At 48.9% G+C, this 27,323-nt stretch overlaps 1 protein-coding gene across 3 annotated transcripts in view; it reads left to right on the forward strand.

The window, feature by feature from the left end:
- Nucleotides 1–522: 522 nt before the first annotated feature.
- The window catches only part of PRXL2A (peroxiredoxin like 2A), a 33,265-nt gene continuing 6,464 nt past the window's right edge, over nt 523–27,323 (forward strand). The window contains exons 1-3 of one of the 3 annotated variants that reach the window (XM_070433098.1): nt 523–651; nt 24,592–24,770; nt 26,408–26,499. In XM_070433098.1, the coding sequence (XP_070289199.1) occupies nt 24,593–24,770; nt 26,408–26,499 (270 nt within the window). In that variant the 5' untranslated portion in view covers nt 523–651; nt 24,592. Of the gene's footprint in view, nt 652–14,166; nt 14,344–19,820; nt 19,929–24,591; nt 24,771–26,407; nt 26,500–27,323 lie in introns of those variants that run through there. The other 2 variants (XM_070433099.1, XM_070433097.1) reach the window with 2 other exon arrangements.

A 27,323-nucleotide genomic window follows, 5' to 3' on the forward strand; every position in this document is an offset into this window, starting at 1 on the left:
CTAGGACAGGTGCTTTCCCGCTGGAAGTGTCAGTGCAGGCTTCACAAAGGGGGTGGCACTGAACCGGGGCCTTGGTGGGATCGAGGGAAGATGCTCTAGGAAGGAAGAAGAGAAAAGCAAGACGGAGGCAGGGGTTGGAATCCACAGACCATATCTAGATCTGGCAAATACGCCTCTTTTGCTGGAGCAGCAGACACCTGTGCCAAGGACAAAAGCTCCAGTTTCTAAGGGCCTCAGGGAGTACTTACATGACCTGGTCCGGGCTAAGTCTGGCATGCATTATCTCATCAAGTCCTCAGCCCCATTATCTCCATTTTTCGTTCAGATAGGCTTGGTGAGATGAGTGACTATGGTTACAGAGATAACACCTGTTAAAACTGAAATTCAATCCTGACCCAAGTCCAACCTGACGTCATCATGCAATGTCAGCTTCCACTGAGATGTGATTAGAAAAGTGCCTCAGGATTGAGTCAGAGGGGACCTTGCAACCTAGCGAAGTATTGCATTCAGCGACACCGAAGTTCTGCAGTGAGAACATTTTGGTGGCCTTCAGGACTTGTCATGGAGACTTCTTAAGCCTGAGCAGACAGGTGCATGCAGAACCGAGCCAACAAACAACCCAACAGGGAGCCAGGGAAACTCCGATTTGAGGTAAGGCAGTGTCTGCTGGGAGTGTGATTGCAGATCCGGGCACAGGAAAAGGCTTCCCAGGTGCAGCTGGGCTCACTATGTCATTCTTTGGCAAAATTCTGGGTTTCCATTATCTTCAGGACCCAAGATGACACTTGACTTGTTTCCATAGTTATAGATGTCTGTGCTCAGTAAAAATGAGCAACCCAGGCGGATGCTGAGGGTATGGAAAACAAAAGCGTGAGGCTGGTGAGAACTTAGTGCCTCACAGGGTCTCTCCCCACTGTCCGAGCTTTGCTTGGGAGCATCACAGGGCCTTAGGCTTCACCTTTCTCCAATGGAGAAGGAGGAGGGAAAACTCACCAGAACTAGTGGAGATGCAAGCTGTGGAGCAGAAAGACATCCAGCCCAGGTCACCTTGAATGAATGGATGATGACTTTGGGCAAATCTCTGTGCCATTTATAAAACAGTGGGACAGACCAGGTAATCCTGAAGAGCCTTCAGGGTTTTGTTTTGCTGTCTTAATTTATTGTGGTAAAAATGCATAACATAAAATTTACCATCTTAACCATTGTTAAGTGTATAGCTCAGTAGTATTAATAGATCTATGTTGTTGTGCAACAGATCTCCAGAACATTTTTAACTTGCAAAACTGAAACTTCATACTCATTAAACAATAGCGTCCATGTCCACCCCTTGCCCTCTGGTAACCACTGTTCTACTTTCTGTTTCTATTAGTTTGATTGCTTTAAATATATCATATAAGTGGAGTCATACAACATTTGTCTTTTTGTGACTAGCTTATTTCACTTAGCATAGTATCCTCAAGGTTCATCCATATTGTGCATGTAACAGGGTTTCCTTCCTTTTTAAGGCTGAGTGATATTCCATTGTATGTGCACGCCACATTTTGTTTATCCAGTCACCAGTTGATGGACATTTGGGTTACTTCCACCTCTTGGCTACTATAAATAATGCTACTATGAACATGGATATAAAAATATCTTTTTGAGACCCTGCTTGACTCTCAGATTTAAGATACAATCAGTTCAGTAGCATGTTTTATTACTGCTTTAATTTTTTATTTATTGATTTTAAGAGAGAGAAGGGAAGGGATATAACTGAATCCAGATTCAGCTGTCTGCCGCAACAAAAGCTAAACACGTGAGACCGGTGCTGGTGAAAAAGGAAAGAGGTTTATTCTACTGCCAGCATCTCGAGAAGATAGGGGGCTTTTCCCAGTCTTCAAAAAGCCATCTAGCATCTCAGTGAAGGAGGGAGAGGGAAAGCAGGACAAAGAGATCAGGGGAGGGGCTGTGGACATGCAGGCAGTATCCTTGCTGGCTCTGATATGGATTTCATAGTCAGTGTCCTTGAGTTGGCCATATGGTTGAAATCCTGTGACTGGGGGCCTTGAGGTCAGCTGCTCCTTAGGTTCACATGGGAACTGAAACTGCTGATTCTAGTAAAGCACACTTAGAAAAGAAACTTTTAACATGTAAGCTCTAGTTTCAAGAGGAAAAATCAGGTTAGAGTAACAAGCTGGATTTAACATTTACTAAGATTAATATGGGTAGCTTTATATAAGTATAGTGTATTCGTTTCCCTGTTACAGGGGGAGAGAGAGAGAGAGAGAGAGAGAGAGAGAGAGAGAGAGAGAGATATGGATTTGTTGTTCCACTTATTTATTCATTCATTGGTTGCTTCTGATATGTGCCCTGACTGGGAATTGAACCCGCAAACTTGGTGTATTGGGACACCATTCTAACTAATTGAACTATCAGACAGGGCCAATTATTGCTTTACCAGAGGCCCAGTGCATGAATTCATGCACCAGTGGGGTCCCTCGGCCTGGCCTGTGGGATCGGGCTGAACCAGCTCTCCAACATCCCCCGAGGGGTCCCAGATTGTGAGAGGTTACAGGCCAGGCCGAGGGACCCCACTGGTGCACGATTGGGGCTGGGGAGAGACGCTGGGAGGTTGGCCAGTGTGGGAGGGACGAGGGAGGGCTCCAGGGCATGTCTGGCCCATCCAGCTCAGTCCAGATCGACCAGACCCAGCAGTAAGCTAAACTACCGGTTGGAGCATCTACCCCCTGGGTCAGTGCACATCATAGTGATTGGTTGAGCGGCTTTAGCATATCATTAGCATATTATGCTTTGATTGGTTGAATAGACGACAGGATGACCAGACACTTAGCATATTAGGCTTTTATTATATAGGATTTTAAAAAACAAACAAACACAGAGCCTCTCAAAGAATGAACAAATTGAAATGAATACTTCAGATACTGCAGGGTGACATTTATTTAGGGAATTTTGCTCGGTGAAAGCTAAGATTTTGGCACTCAATAAACTCCTAAAGCTGCAGCCCCAAGAAGGAGCTAGAACAGTACTAAAGTTGGGCTTTGCGAAGAGAGTCCCGGCATGCTGTAGCATAATTATGAACTTCAGTCACAACATTATCTAGGAAATAAACGCTTTCAGCAGAGATAATGGGTACCTGTAAATATAAATCATTTGCTGAATGAGCATGCATTGGCTTGTTGGAAAATATGGAGATGACATGCCAGGTGTGCAGAAAAACATCCTCCAAATTCAGTTACGTGTGCTGTGTCCCCAGGGAAAAGCATTTAGAATCCATACATTTTTCTTTGAAAGAAAGGTTTGCCTTACTCTCCATGCTGAGCAGCATGGTTGAGAGATCTGGCTGAGGATCAGGCCCACAGACATGTTCCTAAATATTGGAACCTGTCCCTCCAGCACAATGACTCAGTGGGCGGTGGGTGTTTGTTCGAGGATTAAATTTTTAGTATAGGTGTGCCTGCTGATGGGGGTGCAGGAGTAACTGAAACCACTAACCACAGACTCCTTTTTAGAGAAAATTGTGGTGAAGCCTGGCTGAGCCATGGAAACTCGGGTCTCCAGGTTTATTTCCACAATCAGAATTCCTAACTCGGGGAGAGCCAAGCCACTCTTCATAGTAAGGGTGGCCAAGCCCTTGTCTGGGAGTTTGAATATGATGAGCAAGTCTCTACTCTTGAGATCCTAGTCCAGTGGGGGAGGCAGAGAGAAGCAGTGCCTGTTAGAAGGAGGAACTAACCGTGAGAGCCAAGAGAGGGGAAGTAACTCAGGCAGAGTGTGGGCAAAAGCCTCACACAGATGATGTTGGACCTGGATTGAAGGGCAAGAGTTTTACAGGCAGAAAAGCGCACAGAAGGGCAGTCAAGAAGAGGGGAACAGCACGTGTGCAAAGATATCTTGATTTGGGAAATGTGGGAGAATGTCAGTGTGGCTGAATAACAGAGGGGATGTGAGGTTGACACTTGTGAAGGCCTCTTGGTGAAGTGTGACTGCTCCAGAACAGGGCCACGGAACCCCAAGGAACCCCTGCCAGGAGTCCAGGGCAGGCCCAGTTCCACTCCTGGCCTCCCACCGCTTTCACAGTGGGCCTGCGTGCCCAGAACCGAGGATGGAAAAGCGGTGTTGCTTCCTGGGTAGCACAGGTTTCACTTTCATGGCAACTTGAGGGAGGGGAGGTAGGAGGATGCTCATTCACCGAAGAGGCTACCTTACCAGATTTGAGCCAATGTTTCCTCGGGTGAGACCAAGGTGAATGTGAAGAATACCTACCTCTCAGCTCCCTCCTGCAGTAGCCAGGTGCTCCTAGCCACCGACCTGACGCTCACCAGCATCTCTGGGTGCAGAAACAGCATCCACAGGCTCCAACCAGGTCCCCGGTGTCCGTGTCCGGACAGTGTGCCCAGGAGGGGGGGGTGGTTGTTGCTACTTGGAGCTATCAGCAAGAGAACATACAGCAAGGTGACTGGAGGCAGGAGAAGCCTTTGTCTTCTCTTTGAAGGACTAGCTGGTGGCAACATATTACTGTCCAAACCCAGTTACCTGTGGTTTGGAAGACAATTATTTATTTATTTATTTTTGTCTGAACGAAGGCTCTTCTTTCTGGGGCACATACTATCCTGAATAGGACACTGGGAAAATAGACAACAATTTAGACAGTGTTAGGTAAACCTGGAATCTCTCTGGGATGCTCCTCCCTCTAAACATTTTCAGAATAAATAGAGTCCCTTGGAAGAGGCTCTAGAGAATGAGCAGCCTGTCTTGTGAGACAGTTTCTCTTTGAGAGCTCTGAGAGGCTCTCCAGCCTCAATGAAAGTGCAGGTGATTTTTAAAATAATAATTAATAATATAATGAGAGATAGAACTGGGAAGAACTACGGAGATCTCCTGGGTGGGGAGGGGGTGCCCACAAAATGGACACTTTTATTTTTTAACATGATGTTATTTTTAAAAAACTACATTGCTTTAAAAATGCCAATAGGACTCTGCACATTGAAAAATAAAATTCCCCATCATCTTTTACCCCTGCACTTCCGCCCCCCAAAAAGGTAACCATTGTTATCGATTTGCAGGGCTATCTTTTAAACCTCGTTCTATGCACATACCATGTCAGTGTGTCCCTGTGGACCTACCCATAGCTGGGCATAGACAGAGAGAGACAGGACCAGCGCTGGGATAGAGACAGGGATAGAGACATCTGCTGTCAGTTATTCTTCCTGTTCACCAGAAGCAGGGAATCTGACGAGTTTAGCTCTTGGGAATAGAGAGTGAGGAGTAAATGTTTTCCGTTTCCAGCTGGCAAAGCAGAATCACACTGGAGCCAGTGCAGCAGGAGAGGGGCTGGAAAGCCAGGCTCATGGGGAGGCCGAGATTTCTGAGGTAACAGAAGAGATGAGATGAGGGGTACCCAACATGATGGGGGGCTGAGCCCTCTCTGTCCCTGAAGCTGCAGGATCTTTGCAGAGACTGGTCCATATGCACTAAAGCATTGAGAGTGGCTCCAGGGTCTAATGGCAAGTGTATGTCAGTGGTGCAAACTGCAAGGTGAGGTTGACAACACTGAATACTGAGAGGATGTGGAGCAATTGGAACGCATACCTTGCTCCTGGGAATGAAAATCATCATCACTCTGGGAAACAGTTTGCAAGTGTCTTATAAAGTTAAGCAAACACTTACTGCATGACCATTCCTAGGTGTTGATCCAGGAGAAATGACAATACTGTATATGTCCAAACAAAAGTTGTATAAATATGTTCCTAACAGCTTTATTCATAAATGCCAAAAAAAAAAACAACTCCCTAGAAACAACACAAATATATCCATCATCAGGCGATGGATAAACAAATTTTGGCATATGTTTTTTAGCATACAATGGAATATGTGTAAGCAATAAAAAAGGAATAAAGTACAGATGTACACAGCAACACGAATGGACCTCAAAGGCATTATTCCAAGGCAGTGATTTTTCTCAACCTGTTTCATCTCATGGCAACATAAACTAATTACTAACATCTTGAGGCATACCAAAAAAATATATTATTTGCTAATATGACCAAAAGAAAGAGAAAAAAGAAATGATTTTGATTCATTCACACCAAATGGCTATTGTTGTGTTGGCTGCTGTCATTCTTATATTTGACAAACTAAGAGAAAAAAAGATCAGTGGCCTTGACTAAACAGGCAGGCATTGCATGTTTTAAAAATTCTTGTGGCACACCAGCGTCCCTGCCACCACACACCTGTTGAAAATCGCTGTTGTAAGTAAAAGAAGCCAGACACAAAATACAATATACGCATGATTCCATTTACGTGAGGTACATTACAAAAAGCAAAACTACAGTGATGGAAGCAGGTCGGTGGTTTCCTGGGGCTGGGGGAAGGGAAATGACGACAAAGGGGCAGGCGAGGACTATGAGGCAATAGAGGTGCTCTGTGTGAGCATTGCGGTGATGGCACATGGCTGTATACATTTGCCACAACACTTCAAATTGCACACGTAATTGGTGAAAGTCACCTTGACTGTAACTTAATTAAAAAGCGTACTTACTGAAGCCAACAATTTATTTTAATTCAAGCAAAAAAAAAAAAAAGTGGGAAGGAAATTGATATCAGGATTGAGAGGATATAACTGGAAATAAAAGAGTTTTTAGAAAATCATTAGAAAACAATTTTTTTTTTAAATATATTTTATTGATCCTCTACAGAGAGGAAGGGAGAGAGACAGAGAGCCAGAAACATCGATGAGAGAGAAACATCGGATCAGCTGCCTCCTGCACACCCCCCACTGGGGACGCGCCTGCAACCAAGGCACATGTCCTTGACCGGAATCGAACCTGGGACCCTTGAGTCTGCAGGCCGACGCTCTATCCACTGAGCCAAACTGGTTCTGGCTAGAAAACAACTTTAAATACCTTAAAACTTAGTTAAAATGGACAGCGTTTTATAAAAATATGATTTAATAAAGTGAATCAATAGAAAAGTTCTTAACTGGTTTTTACTCTGCTAGCATAATCCAGATGCCCCCAAACCTACCAAAGACCGTGATGAATTTGAGGGAGATTTCCCAAGACTATCCTCACGTCTGACACCAAATGCAAGTTCGGGATCCCCTGACCACACTTCGGTTTGATGATTCACTGGAGGAAGTCATAGAACTCGCTGAGAGCTGTTATGCCCATGTTGTGGCTTATTATAAGGAAAGGATAACGATCAAAACTAGCCAAGGGAAGAAGTGCATAGGGCAGAGTGAGAGAAAGTGTCACCAGAAAGGCACCGGGCTGAGCCGGGTCTTTCCCCCCACGGTCTAGACCAGCGGTTCTCAACCTGTGGGTCGCGACCCCTTTGGGGGTCGAACGACCCTTTCATTGGGGTCGCCTAAGACCATAGGAAAACACATATAATTACATATTGTTTTTGTGATTAATCACTATGCTTTAACTATGTTCAATTTGTAACAATGAAAATACATCCTGCATATCAGATATTTACATTACTATTCATAACAGTAGCAAAATTACAGTTATGAAGTAGCAATGAATATAATTTTATGGTTGGGGGTCACCACAACATGAGGAACTGTATTAAAGGGTCGAGACATTAGGAAGGTTGAGAACCACTGGTCTAGACTGTGTGGGTTCTTCCCTTCGTGCAGGGAAGATTTTAAGACACGAGTCCAGGTGATTTGGGGAGTATGTTTATTGAAGCTGAGGACAGTGTTATAAAGCAAGGCGAAATAAACCAGTCGGAGAAAGATAAATATCACATGATCGCACTCATTTGTGGAATATAATAAACTGATGAACAAAAATAGAACCAGAGATATAGAAGCATGGAACAGACCATCCAACCTCAAGGGAAGGCAGGGGATGGGAGAGTGGGGCGGGGGTGGGAGGGGGGGAGGTAAGAGATCAACCAAAGGACTTGTCTGCATGCATATGAGCATAACTAATGGGCACAGACAGTAGGGGGGTGAGGGCATGTGCTGGGGGGTGGGAGCGGCTGGGGAGAGGTCAATGGGAGGAAAAGGAAACATATGTAATACTTTAAACAATAAAGAATTTAAGTTAGCCCTAACCGGTTTGGCTCAGTGGATAGACGTCGGCCTGTGGACTGAAAGGTCCCAGGTTCGATTCTGGTCAAGGGCATGTACCTTGGTTGCGGGCACATCCCTAGTAGGGGGTGTGCAGGAGGCAGCTGATCGATGTTTCTCTGTCATCAATGTTTCTAATTCTCTATCCCTCTCCCTTCCTCTCTGTAAAAAATCAATAAAATATATTTATTTTAAAAAAAGAATTTGAGTTGAAAAAAAACAAAAACAGAAAAGGCAAGGTCACAGCCATAGCAGTGAGCCTAAGCCAGGTTGCCTTGACCCTTTAAGAAGAAGTGAGCCAGCTGAGCTGTGTGGACTCAGGAAACAAGTTACAGAGGCAAAATGAGGGCCCTTGGAGACAGGTTCAGGGGTTAGCCCAGGATGAGCTGCCGAGGCCCACTACACCCCTGGTTGCAAGTCACGTGGGAACCTTTAGAGCAGGCATGGAGAACATCTGGCCCGTGGGCTGTATGAGGCCTAAGTAATCACTTGGTCTGGCCCTGCCAAGGCATGAGGGGTGAGTTAACTAAATGTTTCACCAAATACAGGAGGGTAATTTTTAAGTTGATGATTTTGTATGGCCCGAGAACGATGTTATAAATATCCAAGTGGCCCCTGGCAGAAAAAAGGTTCCCCACCCCTGCTTTAGAGCTTAGAAGAAAGAAAGCAAATATGCAGGCCAGAGGAAAGACACGGGGTTCGGGTGTGCTCAGGGGAAGTGCACACTCGCATCCTTCGCCTCAAGGGTTTTTATCTGTTTTCCAAGGTGGGAATTTTAGGGGAGGTCTCCGGTGGGGGGTGGGGGTAAGGCATCAACAGAATGTTAGCTTTCCAGCCTGTCCTTTAATATGCTGATGCATCAGAATGAGAGTACAGTGGGGGTTTGGGAACGTTCTCTGGTCAGCTTCACTTTTATCTTGGATTTGTCTGGCTCTACCTGAGTGTTTTTGTTGTAATGTACCCCGCGAATCACAGAAGGACGCCTCAAGAAGTCGAATTAAAGAGTCACATTTATTGCAATCCGGGACTATGAGGGGACATTCCCAAATCTCATAGTAATAAGATGGTGGCAAAACCAGACTTATATAGGCAAAAATCACAAAGGTATTGATTACATCCCAGGGTTTGGAATGAGGCACCTGGCTCGCAAAAAAGCAGATTACAGAAGCAGAATTAAGCATGTTAATTACAGTTTCGGGTCTCGGGGTCACTGAATTGACAGAAATACATTATCTAGATCCTTTGGGTAACCTGGGTTAAACTTAGGCATGTTATCTAGATTACAGTTCTGGGTCTCCGGATCACTGAGTTGATAGAAACACGTTATCTAGAGCCATCGAGGTAATTTAGAGTAATTGTGCTGTTCTGGCCTCAGGACCACTAAGTCAGGTGGAACGCACCACCTGTGGCCACTAAAACAATTTAGGGTAATTGTGCTGTCCTGTTTCCCAGGTACAGAAGAATGTGCTTCGATAACCAGTAAGATCACAATCAATGGGATAGTCATTCAATCAATAAGGCATTCAATCGAATGGGATGATTTATACAATTCAGAAAATCAAAATAACCTGTCCATTGTTAAACAAAGCAAATAGGTACCATACTTCATTTTGTTATTTATTCCCCTACTTGTCTGTTCTGGGGTTTGGCTGGTACTAATGGCACCAGCAGGGTCTGTGTTATCTATCTCCCTAAGAGTGATTGAAGCTACTCACTCTCTGGTTGGGGAGGAGAGGTGGGAACCATTTGCTCTTAAGTGTCCCTGGTTAGGGAAGAAAAAAATCTTGCGATTTATTAGCTGGCTGTTAATTTCTGGGTGGTTTGCTTAGCTATCTGCCTCAGTTTCCCCATTCCACTTGCCAAGGAATTTCCTAGCTTCTTACTAACCTGCCTCAAAAGTACCAAGCCCAGAGCTTCCTGGGTTGTTCCCTAATTGTGGCGTCATGGAACACAGTGACCAGTACACAGGGTGACAGTACGCAGAGCATCGGCAACCAGAGAAGCTCACCTGGCTCATGCTCTCCAGTCTTTATTAGGTATTAGTCAGGTCTGGCTGGTCATTTGGCTGATCTCAAAGCTCCCCACCCTAAATCATCACATGGCTGGTGTGACTCAGAATCCCCACCCTAAATCACATTGTTATTATCTGGCTAAACCAATAGCATATCAATTTGAATTACAATGACTTTATAGTAATTCAAGTCTGCTTATAAGATTTGAATTCTTGTATTAGTTCAGTTGCATTCAGTTACAAGTACACATTGTTGATATTCCATGATTGAGTTTAATTGCTGTATAGAAATCTCAAAGGTTACATTATGTTTGGACACTGAAATGAAAAAGTTATTGTGAATGTATAACTTCATGGAAACAGCAGTGGAACATAAATTTGATATCAGTAAAGGAAATTTTGTCATTAGAAGGATGATTTCATTTTCCTATTTTCTTGCAAACCAACAATTGAGCCTTTTAGAACCAAGAGAGAAAGCTACCCCCTGCCTTCCACACCCCCACCGCACACACACAAATGAAGTCTATTATGTTTTGCTACTAAGATGCATGCAAAAGTATTGTAAGGCAATGGAAAATTTGTCAAATCTCTTGAAATAGATAAAAGAAATTCCAAAGCAATGAGAGGTTGGTATTACCAATTCATGTGTTTTGAAGGACTATCATTAAGATGTCAAACATCTATTTGTCAAAACTTCCTGCTGACTTTGAGCAGAAGACAATAGTGGTGCACTCTTTAAGAAATGCTGCACTACCCCTGTTCCTAATAGCCAAATAATATTATGTGTGACAAATCCAGACTTCAGTGACTGAGTCCAAAAGATAGAGAACAGTTGGACTTTGGATGTGAAGATGTCTAAGGAACACTTTCACACATTTATTTCACTCTTATTTTTACTTTTTTTTAAAAACTTTTTAAAAAATATATTTTATTGATTTTTCACAGAGAGGAAGGGAGAGGGATAGAGAGTTAGAAACATCAATCAGCTGCCTCCTGCACACTCCCTACTGGGTATGTGCCCGCAACTGAGGTATATGCCCTTGACCGGAATCAAACCTGGGACCCTCGTGTCCGCAAGCCAATGCTCTATCCCCTGAGCCAAACCTTTTAGGGCTCTTATTTTTACTTTTAATACAATCATGTATAAGATGTGAACTAACCCATATTGAAACCAATTAGAATGCAGTAGTACCTTGGCCACAGTGATTGGCCAATCACAGTGAGGCTCTGGGCTTTGTTCACTCATTGGTTTAACTGCCTTCATCCCCATGCTGGATGCTGAAAGCCATACTATGACCAAGAGGAACCAGCCTTAACATGAAGCCAACACAGATTGCAGGTCAGAGTACCTATCTATGTTGATGACATTTCTGAACTGTAGGATCACCTCAAGGCCGTTTGAGTTGGAATTTCTGTTACTTGCAAACCAAAGCTTCCTCACTGAATGAAGGCTCCATACATGTTAATGAACAGAGCAAATGCTAGTGAGTGAGGACACCTGAGGAAGCACCACTTCCTCAGTCTGGGGCCAGAATGATCCCTCCATCCAGCCCTAGTCAGTCGGTGATTCGCCTGGTGAGCCATTGGTGGCTGTTTATTGAGGGTTTCAGAAGTAAGAGCCTAAAGGGTTTGCTGTGAGGCACACTGTGGAAGCAGAGCACCTTCATATACTTTTTAAATATTAGAAAGAGTGGAGTTCAGGAATATTGGCAAGTAGGAAGATACTTGGAGCTGACCTGTGGTCCATTCATATTTTTAGAACTTGGTTTGACTTTCATCTACAGAATGGGACTCTAGGCCTGAGACAATGAAGTCAAGCACTATATTTACCTTATTTTCACTTTCATACTAACTGCTTCCCTTTCTGTTCCCACTGAGCCCAGACACACTACAGGACATCAGCTTAAAAAATCATGTTACACCCGACTGGTTTGGCTCCGTGGTTGAGCATCAACCCGTGAACCAGGAGGTCAGAGTTCGATCCCCGGTGCAGGAGGCAGCCAATCAATGACTCTCATCATCGATTTTTCTCTTTCCCTCACCCTTCCTCTCTCTGAAATCAATAAAAATATCCTGTTATGCTACTGGCATGGATCACTGCTGAATGAGTAGATGAAGCTAGCTAAATCTAGAGGTAGCTATGATGCTGAAAGAATCCTAAGTCTTTACCCACCTCTGCCTCCTGCTAGCAATGTTTTCTGCCTGCTCTACTAGGTTTGGGAAGGACAGAAAAGTTTCCCAGCCCCTGTTAAGAGGGTAACATATCTAAGTTACCTAAATTGTCACACAGCTCCCAGTCAACCTTTATTCCTACCCCCTTAAATTCGTGTGGTCTTTACAACACCAGAATTACTTTTATCTTTAAAACTTGGCAAATTGTTTTCTGTTTTTAACCCTTGATCTTTGTAAGTTTTTCTGTGCCTACTTGCCCATAACTTAGTCTTCTGCTCTAATGACTGCTTTTTAATGAAAATGTGTGCCTTCTGGGACACATTGGGAGTGTGAGGAGTGTGTAGAGAAGTGTGATAATTAGCTATCAGATCTAGCCTAGCTTTTGAAATTCAGAGCTCTGGAATGTTGCAGAAGTGTAAATATAATCATGGCTGTTTACATTTTGTAATTATATCACAGCTGAAATCTCAGGACTCCTTCTACTCCAGGATTCTGCTACCCCTGACCCCTGAATGGTTCTGTCCTTAGTGTCAGTCTCTGGGGACCCATACCCAAAGGAAATGACTTCCTGTTTTGTTCCAAGTGGCATTGTTCCCTTCCTCACTATTTCCCAAACATCCTATTTTTAGGATAAAGAGAATGAGCCTCTTCCCTTCCCTTTCACAGGATAAGGAGGAATGAGCAGGAGTGAGAAAGGTCCTCTGAGGGTAAATTGCCTTCTTATAACTACACCAAATTGTTTCAAATTATATCAAACACTTCGGGGCCTTCAAGTCAAATACCTGGTCCTGTAAGAAGCCTACATGATCCCTTAAGCTTATTCCTCTTACCCCCAATCTAGAAACACCCTCTCTTTCACCACAATTCCCAAGTACATCTCGGCACTGGTGCCGGGCCAGGCTCTGGGGTCCCAAAGGTGAGACAAAGGATCTCACCATCTGGTTAAGGAGAGACCTCTTGAACAGTCTCCATAGATGCATATGTTTGCAAGGAAACTGGAGTCTGAGTGGGAGGTCAGGGAGGCAAGTCAGAGAGGCCTTTGGACCACCAGTAGGCTGCCCAGGTGAAGTGGGGGGAGGGCATTGCAGGCCACCTCCGATCAGTGCAGGTGTCAGCCCTGCTCTGCTGCATCATTACACACTCCCCTGTGACTGATCAAACGTGTCCCAGTGATGTTTTCAGTGTTGTATTGTGAATCAGTTCTTCCTATTTCTGAAAAGGTGTCCTCCCAATCACCTATTTTTATAAAACAGTGTGGACACTGAATATATGAGGAGTAAAAGAATGAATGGATGAATGAATGACTGAGTGGGGGCCAAACTAGACCATGTTACTCAAAATCTGAGAGGAGTCGGGCAAAATCCCAGGAGCTAGTGCTCCAGGCGGCTCCTCATCACCCTCTGCCCCCTCCCCCTCTGCCCCAGGGCCAGCATTTTGGGATGAAAGAGAATGTGGGATGGGGTTAAAGACTGGCAATTCTGAAGCTGTTCCTACAGATTGAACGGACACTCCTAGGAATGCGTTGGTCCTAAAGATTCCCCCCTACCGATGCAGGGGGAAAAAAAACAACATTAAAAAAAAACTGCTCTGAGGACTGAAAGGTGACCGTCCTCAGCTGCAAGACAGGTGTGTCCAGACCCAATTAGGACAGTGCTTTTGCTCCAGAAAGGGCCTCTAACGAAAGAATCCGGGGTCCATGGTCACCACGCACGAAAGACTAAACGAAGCTAGAGCTTCCAGAACGAGGGACACACGCAAACAGCCCTTGGGGCGGGGGAGAGCTGAAGTGCGGGCGCACCAGGCCGAGCTCCGCCCACGGGGCCGGGCTCCGCCCACGGGGCCAGGCTCCGCCCACGGGGCGGGGTCAGGTCACGCAGGAGCGGCGCGGCGGCGCAGGCGCGGACCGGCGCAGGCGCTGGGCCCACCCCGGAGCCCCTGGGGCGGGCGAGAGTTTGGTCCTCCCGCCCCCCGCGTCGGGCACCGGAGAAAGCGGGCGGGAGGGCATTGCCAGCAGGACGAGTTCCACGCGGGGCTCTGCCAGACATGTGACCTCCGCGGAGGTGGCTCCGCCTCCGCGCAGGTGAGGAGACTGAGGCCGAGCCGGGCCGGCGGTGCGCGGACGGATTAGCTGCGAGGTTTACTTTGTGCTCCGTGGGCGGGTCCTGACCTTCCCTGCCCGCTGGGCACGGCCGCACCTGCGGGGCCCGAGGGTGGCCCCACCGCGCTCGGCGGACAACGCCCCCTCCGGCCCCGCGGCGCCGGCCCACCCGCCTCGGCGCGCGCGCTCAGTGGAAAAACCCAGCGTTTGGGGCCGGAACCCGGCGCCCCTGCCTCGCGAAGAGCCCTCGGTACCGCCCATGCTTTGAGGGGGGCGGTGGCCCCGAGCTGCCTGCGGTGCTGAGACGGAGCTGAGAAAGGGGCTCTGCCCGGGCGCGTCGATCCCGCGCGCGGAGCCCGGGGTGGGCCTGGGGCTCCGATGGTTGAGGGTGAGCGGGTACCGGGCCGGCGACCTGGCGCCGCGGCTCTGTACCTGCATAGGGTCTGCGGCTCTGTACCTGCATAGGTTCTTGTGTTTTACGGGACCACGATTTCAAGCTTCTTCCGAATCTCGTGGGCACCTGATTGCCTCCCTTCCCCAAAGGTTGCAAACTCCAGACATAATTGGAAAGAGCCCACGTATACATTTTAAAACACTGAGCTGAAGTCTAGGAATGAAAAGACGAACAAAGCACCAACTCTCGGGGTTGTCGCAGGGACCGGGAGGTGAAGAAGATGGAAAAGATGGGTAAGGCCCAGCCGGAGCAGGGCTGTGTGAGGCAGCGCAGCCCAGTTCAAAGCCGACGGGCGGCCCCCTGACTCGGAGCCTCTTCCTTCCCACACCTTGCGCATTCCGCACCCAAGTCACCGAGACCTCCGTTTAGTTTTTTGGTTGTTGTTTTTTTTTTATTCAAATGTGTTTTTCTTTGAGCTTTGCAGATGGAAAAAAAGAGAGAACAGTTACTTAGGATTTATTTTGAAAAGCATTGTTCCGGAGCCAGCTTGTCTGTATCTGGGATGCTCCTGCCTTGGCCCAGCCTTGAGGACTGAGCATTGGGATTCAAAATGTGGAACTTACCTGGTCAGCAGAAACCTTCACTTCGTGTACGAACAGCATATTAGGAGGAATTATTGACCAATCTAGAAACGAGGAAGAGTTATACCTCACGTTTTTGCCACTCTTTGTAAGGTGGCTTGCAAAGCACCACACATACATTTAATCCTTTGATTCTCAGAACTCTGCAAAAGGCTATTCAGGAATTCTTACTTTTTTAAAAAATATATATTTTATTGCTTTTTTACAGAGAGGAAGGGAGAGGGATAGAGAGCTAGAAACATCGATGAGAGAGAAGCATCGATCAGCTGCCTCCTGCACACCCCCTACTGGGGATGTGCCTGCAACCAAGGCACATGCCCTTGACCAGAATCGAACCCGGGACCCTTCAGTCCCCAGGCCGACACTCTATCCAGTGAGCCAAACCAGCTAGGGCTCTTCCAGTTTTATTGATGCAAAAAACAGTGCCTTGTCCACGTTCTTATGGCTTGTAGGAATTTGAATTCGCTTTTATTACTGTTCCAGCCCTCCCCAGATCGCCCTCATGTGTAAAGCATGCCACTTAGTTTAGGTCTTCTGCATTGTCTCTGATGGGGTACAGAAGATGTTTCGGGTGATTCTGTTATCAGCTGGTATCACTGAAATGGTGCTTGGGAAGCGTGGTGAGGACGAGTGCTGGAGTCTGTCACTCATGCTCTGTCAGTGTCCCCTCCAAGGTGCTTCCCTCTGTAACATGTTGAGCAGAGAGCCCTGAAGCCTCCTTCTGCCGAGCTGGTGTGGCAAGAACTGCCTGTTGGCACTGACGGAACCAGCCTCACCTCTGAGCGCAGTGGCCTCTGGCACAGGGAGATTACAGCGAGTGGTGCCCTTTGCCCTCTCTGGTGCTGCTGGGGCGGAGGCAGTGTTGGCAGGCTGCAGAGGGAGCCGCAGGAGTGTGGGCTGTGGCTCGGGCAGTTAGGTCAGAGGGCCCCAGACAAGCCAGAGGTCCCTCCAGACCTAGACCAGCCACACAGGAGGCCGGTCTGCATGGCACAGCTGGGGTGATAGCTGGAAAGGCGGTTCGGTGTTCGTGCTCTGCAAATGGCCGATCCTCATAGGAGAATGAGTGAATCTGAGCCCTGCAAGGAGAAAGATAACTCGGCCTTACAATTTGGAAGCACTTTACTACATTTCACATTGTTCCGCATGTATTCTTCCTGGCAACCCTTCAAAGTGCCCTTGTTTTTAGGGAGACACTGAGGTTCAGAGGGACAGGTCACCTCTCCGAGTCAAAGAGTGAGAGCCCAGGGATTTTTTCCTGAAGCGCAGTGTCTTAACGGTATCGCCCTTGCCTCCCCATCCATGCCCACACAGCTTGGTAGATGAGGTGCTCAGAGCCGAGTCCGGAGGCTGTGCAAGTGAGGGGCAGAATGGCCAGATATTTCGGGGGCAGGGGGGCTCTAGCTTCAGGATCACTGGTCAGAGGGAAGGCCCTCTCCTAGCCCCACATTCCTCCCTCACCCAGGGCAGTGTCTCAGAGTTTCCCAGTAGCTGATTGCCCTTTGCTCTGCTTTTAGCATCTGTTCAGAAATTTCTGAATCTGGCATCTGAAAGGCAGGCTGGGCCAGAGCTGGGCAGCTCATTGCAAGTATCTAGTTCTATGATACTTGATGACCAGGGTGGGTGGGAACGAATTCCCTAGTGTTCCTGGGGTCCTGGGTGCCCATGTCACCAGGCTGCTTAACTGGCATTTTCAAACCTGTGTCATTATTCAGAATCGGCAGAACCTTGTTACTGTGGGTCGGAGAGATGCATAATGGCTTCTCAGCTATAACCCTTATGAAAACGTTTGGCTTTGGAGTATAAGCTGCTTGCAAAGCACTGGGCTTTCGAAGGGCTGGTGCTGTCTCTTGGCTACCAGATTCCCAGGCCCCCTTCCGGAGTCCTGCCCGCCCCCCCCCCCCCCCCCCACACACACACTCTGCTTTAGCCTCTGCAGGAATGTCCAATGCACGATAAATAGTCATGGACTGGGAGTTGGAGTCCCGCTCAGTCACTGATCAGCTTCCCCCATGTGACCTTGGACTAGCTACCCTTCTCTGTGCCTAGTTTCCTTATTTACTCAGTTGGGGAAGGGCTGAGCCAGAGCTCTGAGGGGAGGAGAGAGGAGCCCAGGAGAGCGGAGAGAGCTGAAGCATCCTCTCCAGACTTGTTCCCCGAGGGCCCGAGGCGAGGCGGCCCACGTGCACCCTTAGCTCCCTTTGTTCCTCAGCACCCCTTCTTCCTCGTGCCCTGGCTCTGCCTCAAGCCAGCTCACTCTGAGGAGGGAGGATTCCCTGGGTGGGGCTGCACTGGGCAGGTGTCCCCTCCGTGTTTAGAATACGATGTTGTCTCTACTTGTTGCAGGCATGAATTAACCCACCCAGCGATGATACTTTGTTTTATTAAGACTTGATCAGTTCCTGCCCGGAGATGGATCCTTGAACAGGCAGCAGTCGGGGGCGGGGAGGGGGAAAGGCAGGGATTGGGAATGCAGGCCCAGCAGCAGAACAGTAGCACAGTGTCCCATAGCTTTCTAGACGTCAGAACCCAGGAGTTGCAAGCATGCGGAACTTTAGTGTCTTTGGATGTCAGAACTGAGATAGTCTCATAGGTTTTCTAGTTCCTTCCTCTGTGTGTACAGATGAGACCCAGGCCCAGAGTGCCTTCAGAGCTTATGTCGATTGCCCTGCCAATGAGCAGTAGAGTTAGGACCCAACCTAAGGCTACCTAAACCCAGGGGAGTGTTTTCTTTAATGCCTTGCCGGCAGTGCTGTCCACAATTTCCTTCCGTACTGAGCTGAAATGGTGGCTCCAACTCTGCCTCACTGTGGTGTTTAAAGGGTAAAATTCAGATCATTTTGTTAGACATTTAATGCCTACCAGTTACCAGGATTTGTGTTAGTGCTGGAGATGCAGGAATGAAGAAGTGACCCCTGCCCTCATATTGCTCCACCATACTCTGTAGACAGACATGTAAAGAACTCAAATACACAAAGTCCATTTGCTTGTGCAATGTGCAAAGATATGTGTGTGTTTGCATATGTACACATGCTATATAATCAGAGGCAAGGGAGCAGTCAGTTGCCAGGGCTTTCCAGAATGGCTTTGGAGAGAAAGTGGAATTTGTTCTGGGCCTCTACCTAGTTGGCATGGATGGCGAGGGTGTTCTGGGTAAAGGAAGTGACAGGAGCAACAGTGGAGCCTAACAACATGCTCTAGGCCAGGGGTCCTCAAACTACGGCCCGCGGGCCACATGCAAATACAAATATTGTATTTGTTCCCGTTTTGTTTTTTTACTTCAAAATAAGATATGTGCAGTGTGCATAGGAATTTGTTCATAGTTTTTTTTTAAGCTATAGTCTGGCCCTCCAACGGTCTGAGGGACAGTGAACTGGCCCCCTGTTTAAAAAGTTCGAGGACCCCTGCTCTAGGCCTTGCACTCTGAGAGGTCTGGCGAGGGTGCGGAAGTGGCAGGGCTGAGGCAGAGTGGTGGGCTGCAGCTCAGCTGGGAAGGGCTCTGTCCGCCTGCTGAGAAGGTCATTGAGAGAGTCCAACGCCAGGGAAACGTGCTCAGGTCACGGTTCCACTCGCTCTGGCTCCAGCGTGGAGAGCAAGCTGTGGAGGACCCCGCTGGAGCCCGGCCAAGCTCAGTTGTGTGGTTCCTAAAATGGGCCAGGCACGAAGTGGTAGGGGCCTGGGCCTGGACAGAAGCCTCGAGGTTAAGAAGAGCAGGCGTAGCAAACACATTTTCCTGACTGAGTGGGTATGAGCTGCGAGGAAGAGCCCAATGTGACCGTCCGTTTCTGGCTTCAGCAGTTGGCTGGATGCTGTGTCATTCAGTGAGCTGGGGAGCTCGGGAAGAGAAACTAACTCTAGTGGGGGTCACTCAGGGACGTAGTGAGCAGAGCTAACCTACAGAACACCCGAGTGGAACTGGGTCAGGAACCTGGAAGTCAGTACCAAGGGGTGGGTGAAGTGCTGGAAGTTGGTGAGGTTGCCCAGGAAGGGAGAGTGGGTTGAGAGGAGTCACTTTAAGTGGCAAGAAAAGAAGGGAAGGCAAAGGAGCTAAAGAAGAGACAGCAGGTGCGGGGCCTCCGTGGTGCCAGCCAACTTCCTGGGTGTGGGGAAGAATGGGGTGAGGGTGCAGACTGCACAGGCAGCCCGGGAGAAAGGGAGGCCTTCCTTTGATTTCGGTGAGTGGGACACATGGGCTGTATTAAGGACTCCGCTTCATTGGGCTGCACCGGATAGCAGAGAGAGCTGTTGGCACTTGATAAATGTTATCATCTGCATGACTGCAAATGACTCAAACTTTGCTCAACATTCTGAAGGGCTAGGGGGCCTTGCCAGCTTTCTGGAAATTGACTATTGGCAGCTGCAGGAGCTCCAGGGTTTCTGGGTGGCCTGGTCCTGCCCATGGAATGAGGGAGCTTCAGGCCATAGGCAGGACTCGGGAGCTCCGCCTCCAGCCCTCCCCTGCTGCCCGGCTGTGCCTGCTCACTGGATAAGCCTCTGTGCTGTCCGCAGCAGCAGGAGTGTGGACGCTGTGAATGGTGAGTGCCTTGTTCCCAGGTTTGAACTGTCCAGGGTTGGGCATCAGGGACCATGTGTGGGGGAGGGAAGGTACTTTGTGACGCTCTGGGCTGCAACGAAGAAACACTCTGCAAATTGAAATGGGCAGGAGAGGGTAGAGTTATGATGAGGAACCAATAGTGTGTAGACTCCCAAGTGAGCTGTTTTGTGTAGTCACAGGATGTCACTGGGGTGCTTCAGGAGCCTTAGCATTCACCTGACCAGCCCCTCATTTTGGAGTTGGGGACAATGAGGCTGGGGTGGGGGCAAGAGGGCTGTGGTGGTGGAATCAACCCAGCCTGGCCTCGGCAGCCTAGCTGGGTCTCCTCCCCCAGTACCATGCTCTTCCCAGACCAGAGCTGCCACTCTGAGCTGCCACAGCTGGTGTTGGTTTGTGGTCTTATCGTGCGTCACCTTCTTGTGTGGGAGAGGACAGATCAGATAAGCCCGCAGTGGAGCACTGGCTACTGTAGCTGTGTCAGGTGGGGGCTGGCTCTTCTGTAAACAACCTTGCTATTATCTTTCAGCGAAACTGACCCTTTCCTTAAGGGAAGGGGCTGGAAAGGGAGGAAAGAGAAGGGACATCTGTCACATGGTAAATTTCCTTTAGAGTAAACATGGTTTGACTGTATTTGATGACTGAAAAAATAAGTTGATCTTTTTAAATTCTCTTTAAGACAAAGGGGAAGGTACCCCTTGACCTCCAGAAACCCACAAGGGAAGGTGTGGGGAGGCAAAGTGTGACAGTAGAAAGACTTCCAGCTTTGGGGTCTCAGAGGTCTGGGTCCAGGGTGCAGCCTGCTGCCTGCTGCCTTCGGGCTGTGTGGCACCCGAGAAGGCACTGAACATCTCTAGCTCAGTGCTGTCAGCTGCAAAATAGAACCGTGTCTGCATCAGTAAGGAAATCAGAGCATGCATGTCCGGTGACATCAAGTAAATCAGTGATTCCCAAAGTGGGCGCTATCGCCCCCTGGTGGGCGCTGCAGCGATCCAGGGGGGCGGTGATGGCCACAGATGCATTTGGGGGCATATATCTTTCTGTTTTAATTGCTATTAAAATTTAAAAAAAATTAATTTCCAGGGGGCGCTGAGTAATATTTTTTCTGGAAAGGGGGCGGTAGGCCAAGTAAGTTTGGGAACCACTGAAGTAAATGCTGCTTTCCTGGCCGCCCTCTCTTTCTAGTGAGTAGCCTTGGAGACCCATGTGAAAATGCATTGTTCCATTTAGCTATGAAGGCTCCCTCTACCCCCCTCCCCTCTTTTTTGTCAGTGATTTGGGCTCAGAGTCAGCTCTCGCTGTGCAATAAGTTGCAGTGGTGCATACTCTGAGACAGGCCAGGATGGAAATTGCTTTGTAGTTCACGGGGCCTTGGCTGAGGGGCTGGACCTACATACTTTCTAGGTGTTTCCGAAGTCGGTTTTCACTGCTTTCCAGAGGCCCCAGGGAGCATATGAGGCCTGGCTCTCACCTCTGGTGCCTATGAGGTTTTCACTAACTAGTGCCACAAGGCCTGAGGATGAGGTCCACCCCTGCTCCTCTCCGGATCCCAGCCAGAGGAGGTGGTGGGGTGGTGCACATTGCTCCTGGTGGTGCTGGAGCCCACATCCTGTTGGCACCTCTTGAACTTGAGGTAGAGAGTTGGGGGCCTTGGGGTCATTCTCAGAGTGCCTTCAGCGCTGGCATTCACCCCAGCTAGCCTGCTGCTTCCCAGGTTTATTCAGCCCAGGCCCCACCTGGCTCTTCCATCCTGCCCCTGGGATCCTACATCTGCTCCAAAGACAGCTGCTCTGGGTGCTTCTGTGGCTGCCTAGAGCAGCCGTAACCAGCTCTCAGCCCGGCGCTGACACAGCCCTTGCTCATCCCTTTCTCCACTCAGTTTTATTTGGAATAAATAAATATGTGGGAAGAAATTGTGAGTCTGGTTGAGTCCGATCCCTGTGCTCTTGTGCAAATAGGCTGCATGACTGTTGATGGAGCCTGTGCCTTTGAGAGTAGCTGTGGTGTGCAGCGAGGGTGTGGAGCTGACCGTGAGGGTCACTGGGCTTCCTGAAGGGCACTGATGTGTTCCAGGAATGGAAGCAAGTCCTTTTGTAGGGTAGATGTAAGCTGGCCTTTGAGTCCTGGTGCAGAAATGTTATCAGCTCTGTGATCAGAGGCCACGCCGTGTGCTTCTGAATCATACACACATGTCAGAGAACCAGGGACATTTCCAAGTGTGTAAACATACAGCAATTGTTCCACACGCTGGGGAACCTCTTGTTTACAGCAGGCAGGTGAGAGCTATGGTTTTCCTCCTAATTGTTTTCTGAACTGTAATCCAGTAACGTGTAACTTTGCTACGTAGGAGAATTGGAAGCCAGCCTAAGAACTTTGGGCCGGCTTCCTGCTTGGCCCAAGAACTTTGGTCTTCCATAGTCATCATCTTCATCATTCAATTCTGTTGGACTCATTTCAGCGCACATTAATGGAGAGCCCACTGTATGCTACACAGGCATGTGCTGGCACAGGAGGGAACAGACAGGTCTCTATCTTGTGTCGAGCACAGGAGATGGATCATGGGTGCAGTATGGGCACGGTACCAAGGTGGGGGTGGACCAGCACCTCTCGGGCTGGGAGTGGGGGTAGGCAGAGCATCCAGGACAACTTGGAGAGGTGTTTGGGTCTTGAAGAATAGAAGGAACAGGTTAGGACGTTCCAGGCAGAGGTGTGATGTGTTCCTCTGTCACCATAGCTGCCCTCCCACAGTGAGCTGAGGGAACAAACAGCCTGCCCTCATGGCCAGCCAAGCACAAGATCCCGGCTGCTTTGCTCCAAGACAATGCTTCTGAGACTCTGTGTGCATGTGAATTGCCCGATCTGATTACAATGCAGTGTGTGATTCCTTCGTTCTGAGGCCGGCTGCAGATTCTGCGGCCCCCACGCTGCCAGTGCTGACCCAGGAGACCACATGTTGAGTACTGAGGTTATAAGACACTTCTCTCCCAGCTGAGTCCCTGCATCGGAGATACCATAGCGGTGTCCCTTTCCCCAACACACACACACCAGCCTCCCCCCTCCCCCCTCTCCCCTAATATACCGGATGCCAAATTCTTCTTTCTTAAATGCTGCTTTCATTTGGTCATTCCCCCCCCCCCCCCCCCAAAAGTTCCTTTTTATTTCTTAACTCAAATCTGAGCTTCCCAGGCTGGCCTAAACTCTAGTCTGACCTACCTTTCTTTTCCCCAAGTCAGCACTACCAAGTTACTCCCAGCCCCACCTCCTGGCCCTGGCGGGTCCCTCGCAGCCCCTCCCTTGGCAGTGGTATGCAGAGTTCTGGGCATTTGCTTAATCCTTTGGAGAAATCCTCTCCCCAGCCAAATCCAGCAGGGAGAGCTAAGTCTTAGGTAAGGAGGGCCTTACACACACACACACACACACACACACTGTCTATACCTGCTGATCTCAGCACAATGAGCTATGCTGGTATTCAGGAAGGAAGGCTCCAGTGTAAGTCTGATCCTTAGGATGGTGAGAGGGCCATATGGAAAGATAGATTCTGTTATGTGGTTGTCATTTGAAGGAAGGCTGGGTGGATACCTGCTGCTGTTTCGGGGTGGGCTGCTTCCAGGAGCTCACACCCCTAGGCACAAGGCTTCCCCCCTGGAGGAGCCTTAGGGAGGCACTGGTGCACGAGCTCAAAACCAGGCTGGACGGTTCTGCAGGACCCGCTGGAGCTCCCGTTCAGTGGCAAACCCCTGCCTGGTGCAGACAGCTTTTGCCCAGGCCTCTGCAGCAGACCCCAGCGCTGTGCTCTTCTTACACGTGCCCACTCTCAGGCTCTGCCCCCATTGATTCGACAGGCGTCTGTGCAGTTCTGTTCTAGGGAAAAACTGTCAGATTACATACTGGTGTCTAAGGTGGTCATCTCTATTCAGCTGTCAGTGAAAAGATGGGGGTGCTCTGAAGATCTCTGCGTTCTGGTCGACTATAGTTTTGTGATTGCTTCTTTTTTTGCTTTTGTTTTGTCTTCATCATGAGCCTGTTTTATTTGTATAATGAGTAAAAAGTAAAGCTATTCTCAGATGGGAGAAATGCACCGAGATTGCCTGCCTACCACAAGGGAGGCCCTGCTGGGAACTGTCGGGCTGATGAGTAGGATACGGTCTCTATTTCTGAGGGGTTCTCAAAGAGGAAGAAGGATAGGGTACTGGGGCAGTGTGATCCGTGGGATGTGGTAAGTCTTCTCTGATCACTGAAGAGAAGACTGCCCTCCATGGGAGATGATAGCCCAGACTCCTGGACAGTGAAGGAAAGGCAGGCATTGACGGGGCGGGGGAGGGGGGGGGAGGCAGCATGGATGAGCAGCACAGAGCTGGGAGGCCTGGGCCTGGGTGAGGGAACACAAGAGGAGCATCTAAGGGGGCTGCCATTTCTCTCATCGCTCCTGACTCACTGGTGAGCTCCTCGGGCAGGAACCTCCATGTGTTGGTTGCATCCAGCTCTTGGGGTGGCAGATGCTCAGTCCCCTGTCTGCTTCCGCGGCTCCCCTGCCCCTTGCCTCTGGCCACCTGGTGGCTGCCCGGCTGAGCCCTGCACTTTGCCAGATCACATTCCTGCTGTCTTGTGAGAGCATTAACGTCATCTTCCTTCTTCTCAATCTCCAGAATGTCTTTCCTCCTGGATCCAAGCTTCCTCTCCGTAGGGATGTGGTCGATCGGCGCGGGGGCCTTGGGGGCTGCTGCCCTGGCACTGCTCCTGGCCAACACGGACATATTTCTGTCCAAGCCCCAACAAGCAACCCTGAAGTATCTGGAGGAAATAGACCTGAAAACTCTGGAGAAGGGTAAGCAGTGACCCCTCTGCCCTCAGTACTTTTCCAAAGCACTGGCATGCAGGCTTATTTTTTCTGTGTAAAATAACTTTTTTTTATTGAAAAGATAATATAATAACGTTAGGGAACATTTCATAATTTTTTAAATGGCTGCTAACTCCATTACCTTAATGGTACTTGTTTTTAGTTCTGCACATTTTTTGCATGTTTACTTACATATTACTATATATTTGTGATCTGGGTGTACATGGTATTTTACAGTTTAGGGTTTTCTTACCAAACTGATTATTCACTTTCTATTGCTGTCTCTCTAACTATACTGATACTTGCTCTGTAATATTTAGTGATGTTGTAGCACCAGTTACTAAACCAGCTGTTCCCCAGTATGTGCTCAGGACTCTGGGCTCCAGGATCTTCACAAAATAGGAGCTCCCAGCCAAATACATCTGAGAAACACGGTATCCAGTCTGAGTTCCTGGGGCTCAGCACCGGGATTTGCTCATTGAAAGGAGGTGCCTGGACTGTTGCTGGCACAAGCATGCCAGCCCTCACCTGTGGTGCTCTGCACACACGGGGGAGCCCAGGGTCGCACTTTTGGAACGGACCTGCCTGTCTCCCTGGAGTCCCGGTGGAGGGCTGAGGGCCACACGTTTGCATGTGGCAGCTCCGTTGCCTCACTGTGCTCTCAGCTGTGGATCTGGAGCTCGGGGGTTTCAGTCATGCCGATAGTGTGGGTAGAGCTGGCATGAGAGTTTGGTGTAAGTTGGGGTCACTGACTGGGCGGTCTCCAGGTTGGCCCCTCAAAGGGAAGCCTTTGTCCTCTGCTCAGTACGTGAGGAAGTTTGTCAGAGGAGGGCAGGAACTGTGACTGCGATTTATGATGTAGGTGGTCTTTCTAAGGGATCAGGGAGTCCTGCTTTGTTCATCCCAGGGATTCCCAGTCTCATCCTCCTCTCTTTTTTTATACAACATCCCACAGGGACGTGGATTTCTCTAAGGAATGTTAAAATAGTAAGGGTTCACACTGATTGACCCCTCAGTAACTATTATTAGATACTGTGGCGAGCACTTATATAGCCATCTGTTTATACTCCCTGCAGCCCCGTGCTGGACATCTGCTTTTATGACAAGGAAACTGGGGTTCAGGGGGAGACCCAGCTGGTCAAAGTCCCATGGCTAGATGCAGACTCGCTCTGGCCCTGGAGCCCGGCTTGAGCTACACTACTCTACCACCCCAGCTACCCCCAAGGGGTTCCTCGTTAGGCGTCTTCTACCCTCCCTATGGATAATATTGTGGGGTAAAAATATTTAAAATTTCTGTTGACTTAATCCCTTTGAATACTTTTTTAAGAGTTGGGATTTGCTTAGCTGCCACTTTTCCAGAAATGTTTCAGTTTGGGATGTTCAAGTTTGCAAATAATTTTTTTTACGGAGGAGGGGCGTTTGGAGTATATAGTAGGATCCTTACACTATATGAATTTTCCTCTGAGGATGACTATTCCCCATCTGTGCTTCCTGTTTGCTTTCCCATGTGTGAAATGCAGGTCCAGGCCCTCTGCTAGGCCTGGTACCACTGACGAACAGCTGAGCTCTAGGGCAGGTGGGCGGGGTAGGGCAGAGAGGATGCTGGACTCTTTTCTTTTCCCCAGAACCAAGGACTTTCAAAGCAAAGGAGCTCTGGGAGGAGAAGGGCGCTGTCATCATGGCTGTGCGGAGGCCAGGCTGCTTCCTCTGTCGAGAGGTGAGTGCATTTGGAGATCTGTTCAAAGAAGAGGACCCCAGAGGGTGGGGCCAGGGCACTCCAGCCGGGACCCAGGACCTGCAGGCCCACTTTGGCCTTTGATCAACACTGGTCCTTCTTTTGTTATTTGCTCTAGGATTTCTTTGGACTTACTCTGTGTTTCTGCTCATTGAACCACTCACCATATCCTGGGGTTAGCGGCACACTTGACTGTCCTTTGTGACTCCCAGGCCCTATCACTCTTGCACTGTCGGAGTCCTGGACTACCTTCCTATTGCATCAGGACAGGGACCAGGCCCAATTCCCAGTTCCTGGGGCTCAGCACAGGGATTTGCTCATTGAAAGGAGGTGCCTGGACTATTGCTGGCACAAGCATGCCAGCCCTCACCTGTGGTGCTCTGCACACACGGGGGAGCCCAGGGTCGCACTTTTGGAATGGACCTGCCTGTCTCCCTGGAGTCCCGGTGGAGGGCTGAGGGCCACACGTTTGCATGTGGCAGCTCCGTTGCTTCACTGTGCTCTCAGCTGTGGATCTGGAGCTCGGGGGTTTCAGTCATGCCGATAGTGTGGGTAGAGCTGGCATGAGAGTTTGGTGTAAGTTGGGGTCACTGACTGGGCGGTCTCCAGGTTGGCCCCTCAAAGGGAAGCCTTTGTCCTCTGCTCAGTACGTGAGGAAGCTTGTCAGAGGAGGACAGGGCCCAGCCTTGTCGCTTTACAGACAGGTAAACCCAGGGCTGGACTAGTTTGGTCACACAAGTCAGTCAGTGGCAGAAGACGCAGGTCTGAGATCCGGGCCCTGCCTGGGGAGAGTGGGAGTGACGCGC

The sequence above is a fragment of the Myotis yumanensis genome, unplaced genomic scaffold (assembly GCF_028538775.1).
Source record: "Myotis yumanensis isolate MYYU_CA2020_CCGP unplaced genomic scaffold, mMyoYum1.0.hap1 SCAF_13, whole genome shotgun sequence".
NCBI classification, from domain to species: domain Eukaryota; kingdom Metazoa; phylum Chordata; class Mammalia; order Chiroptera; family Vespertilionidae; genus Myotis; species Myotis yumanensis.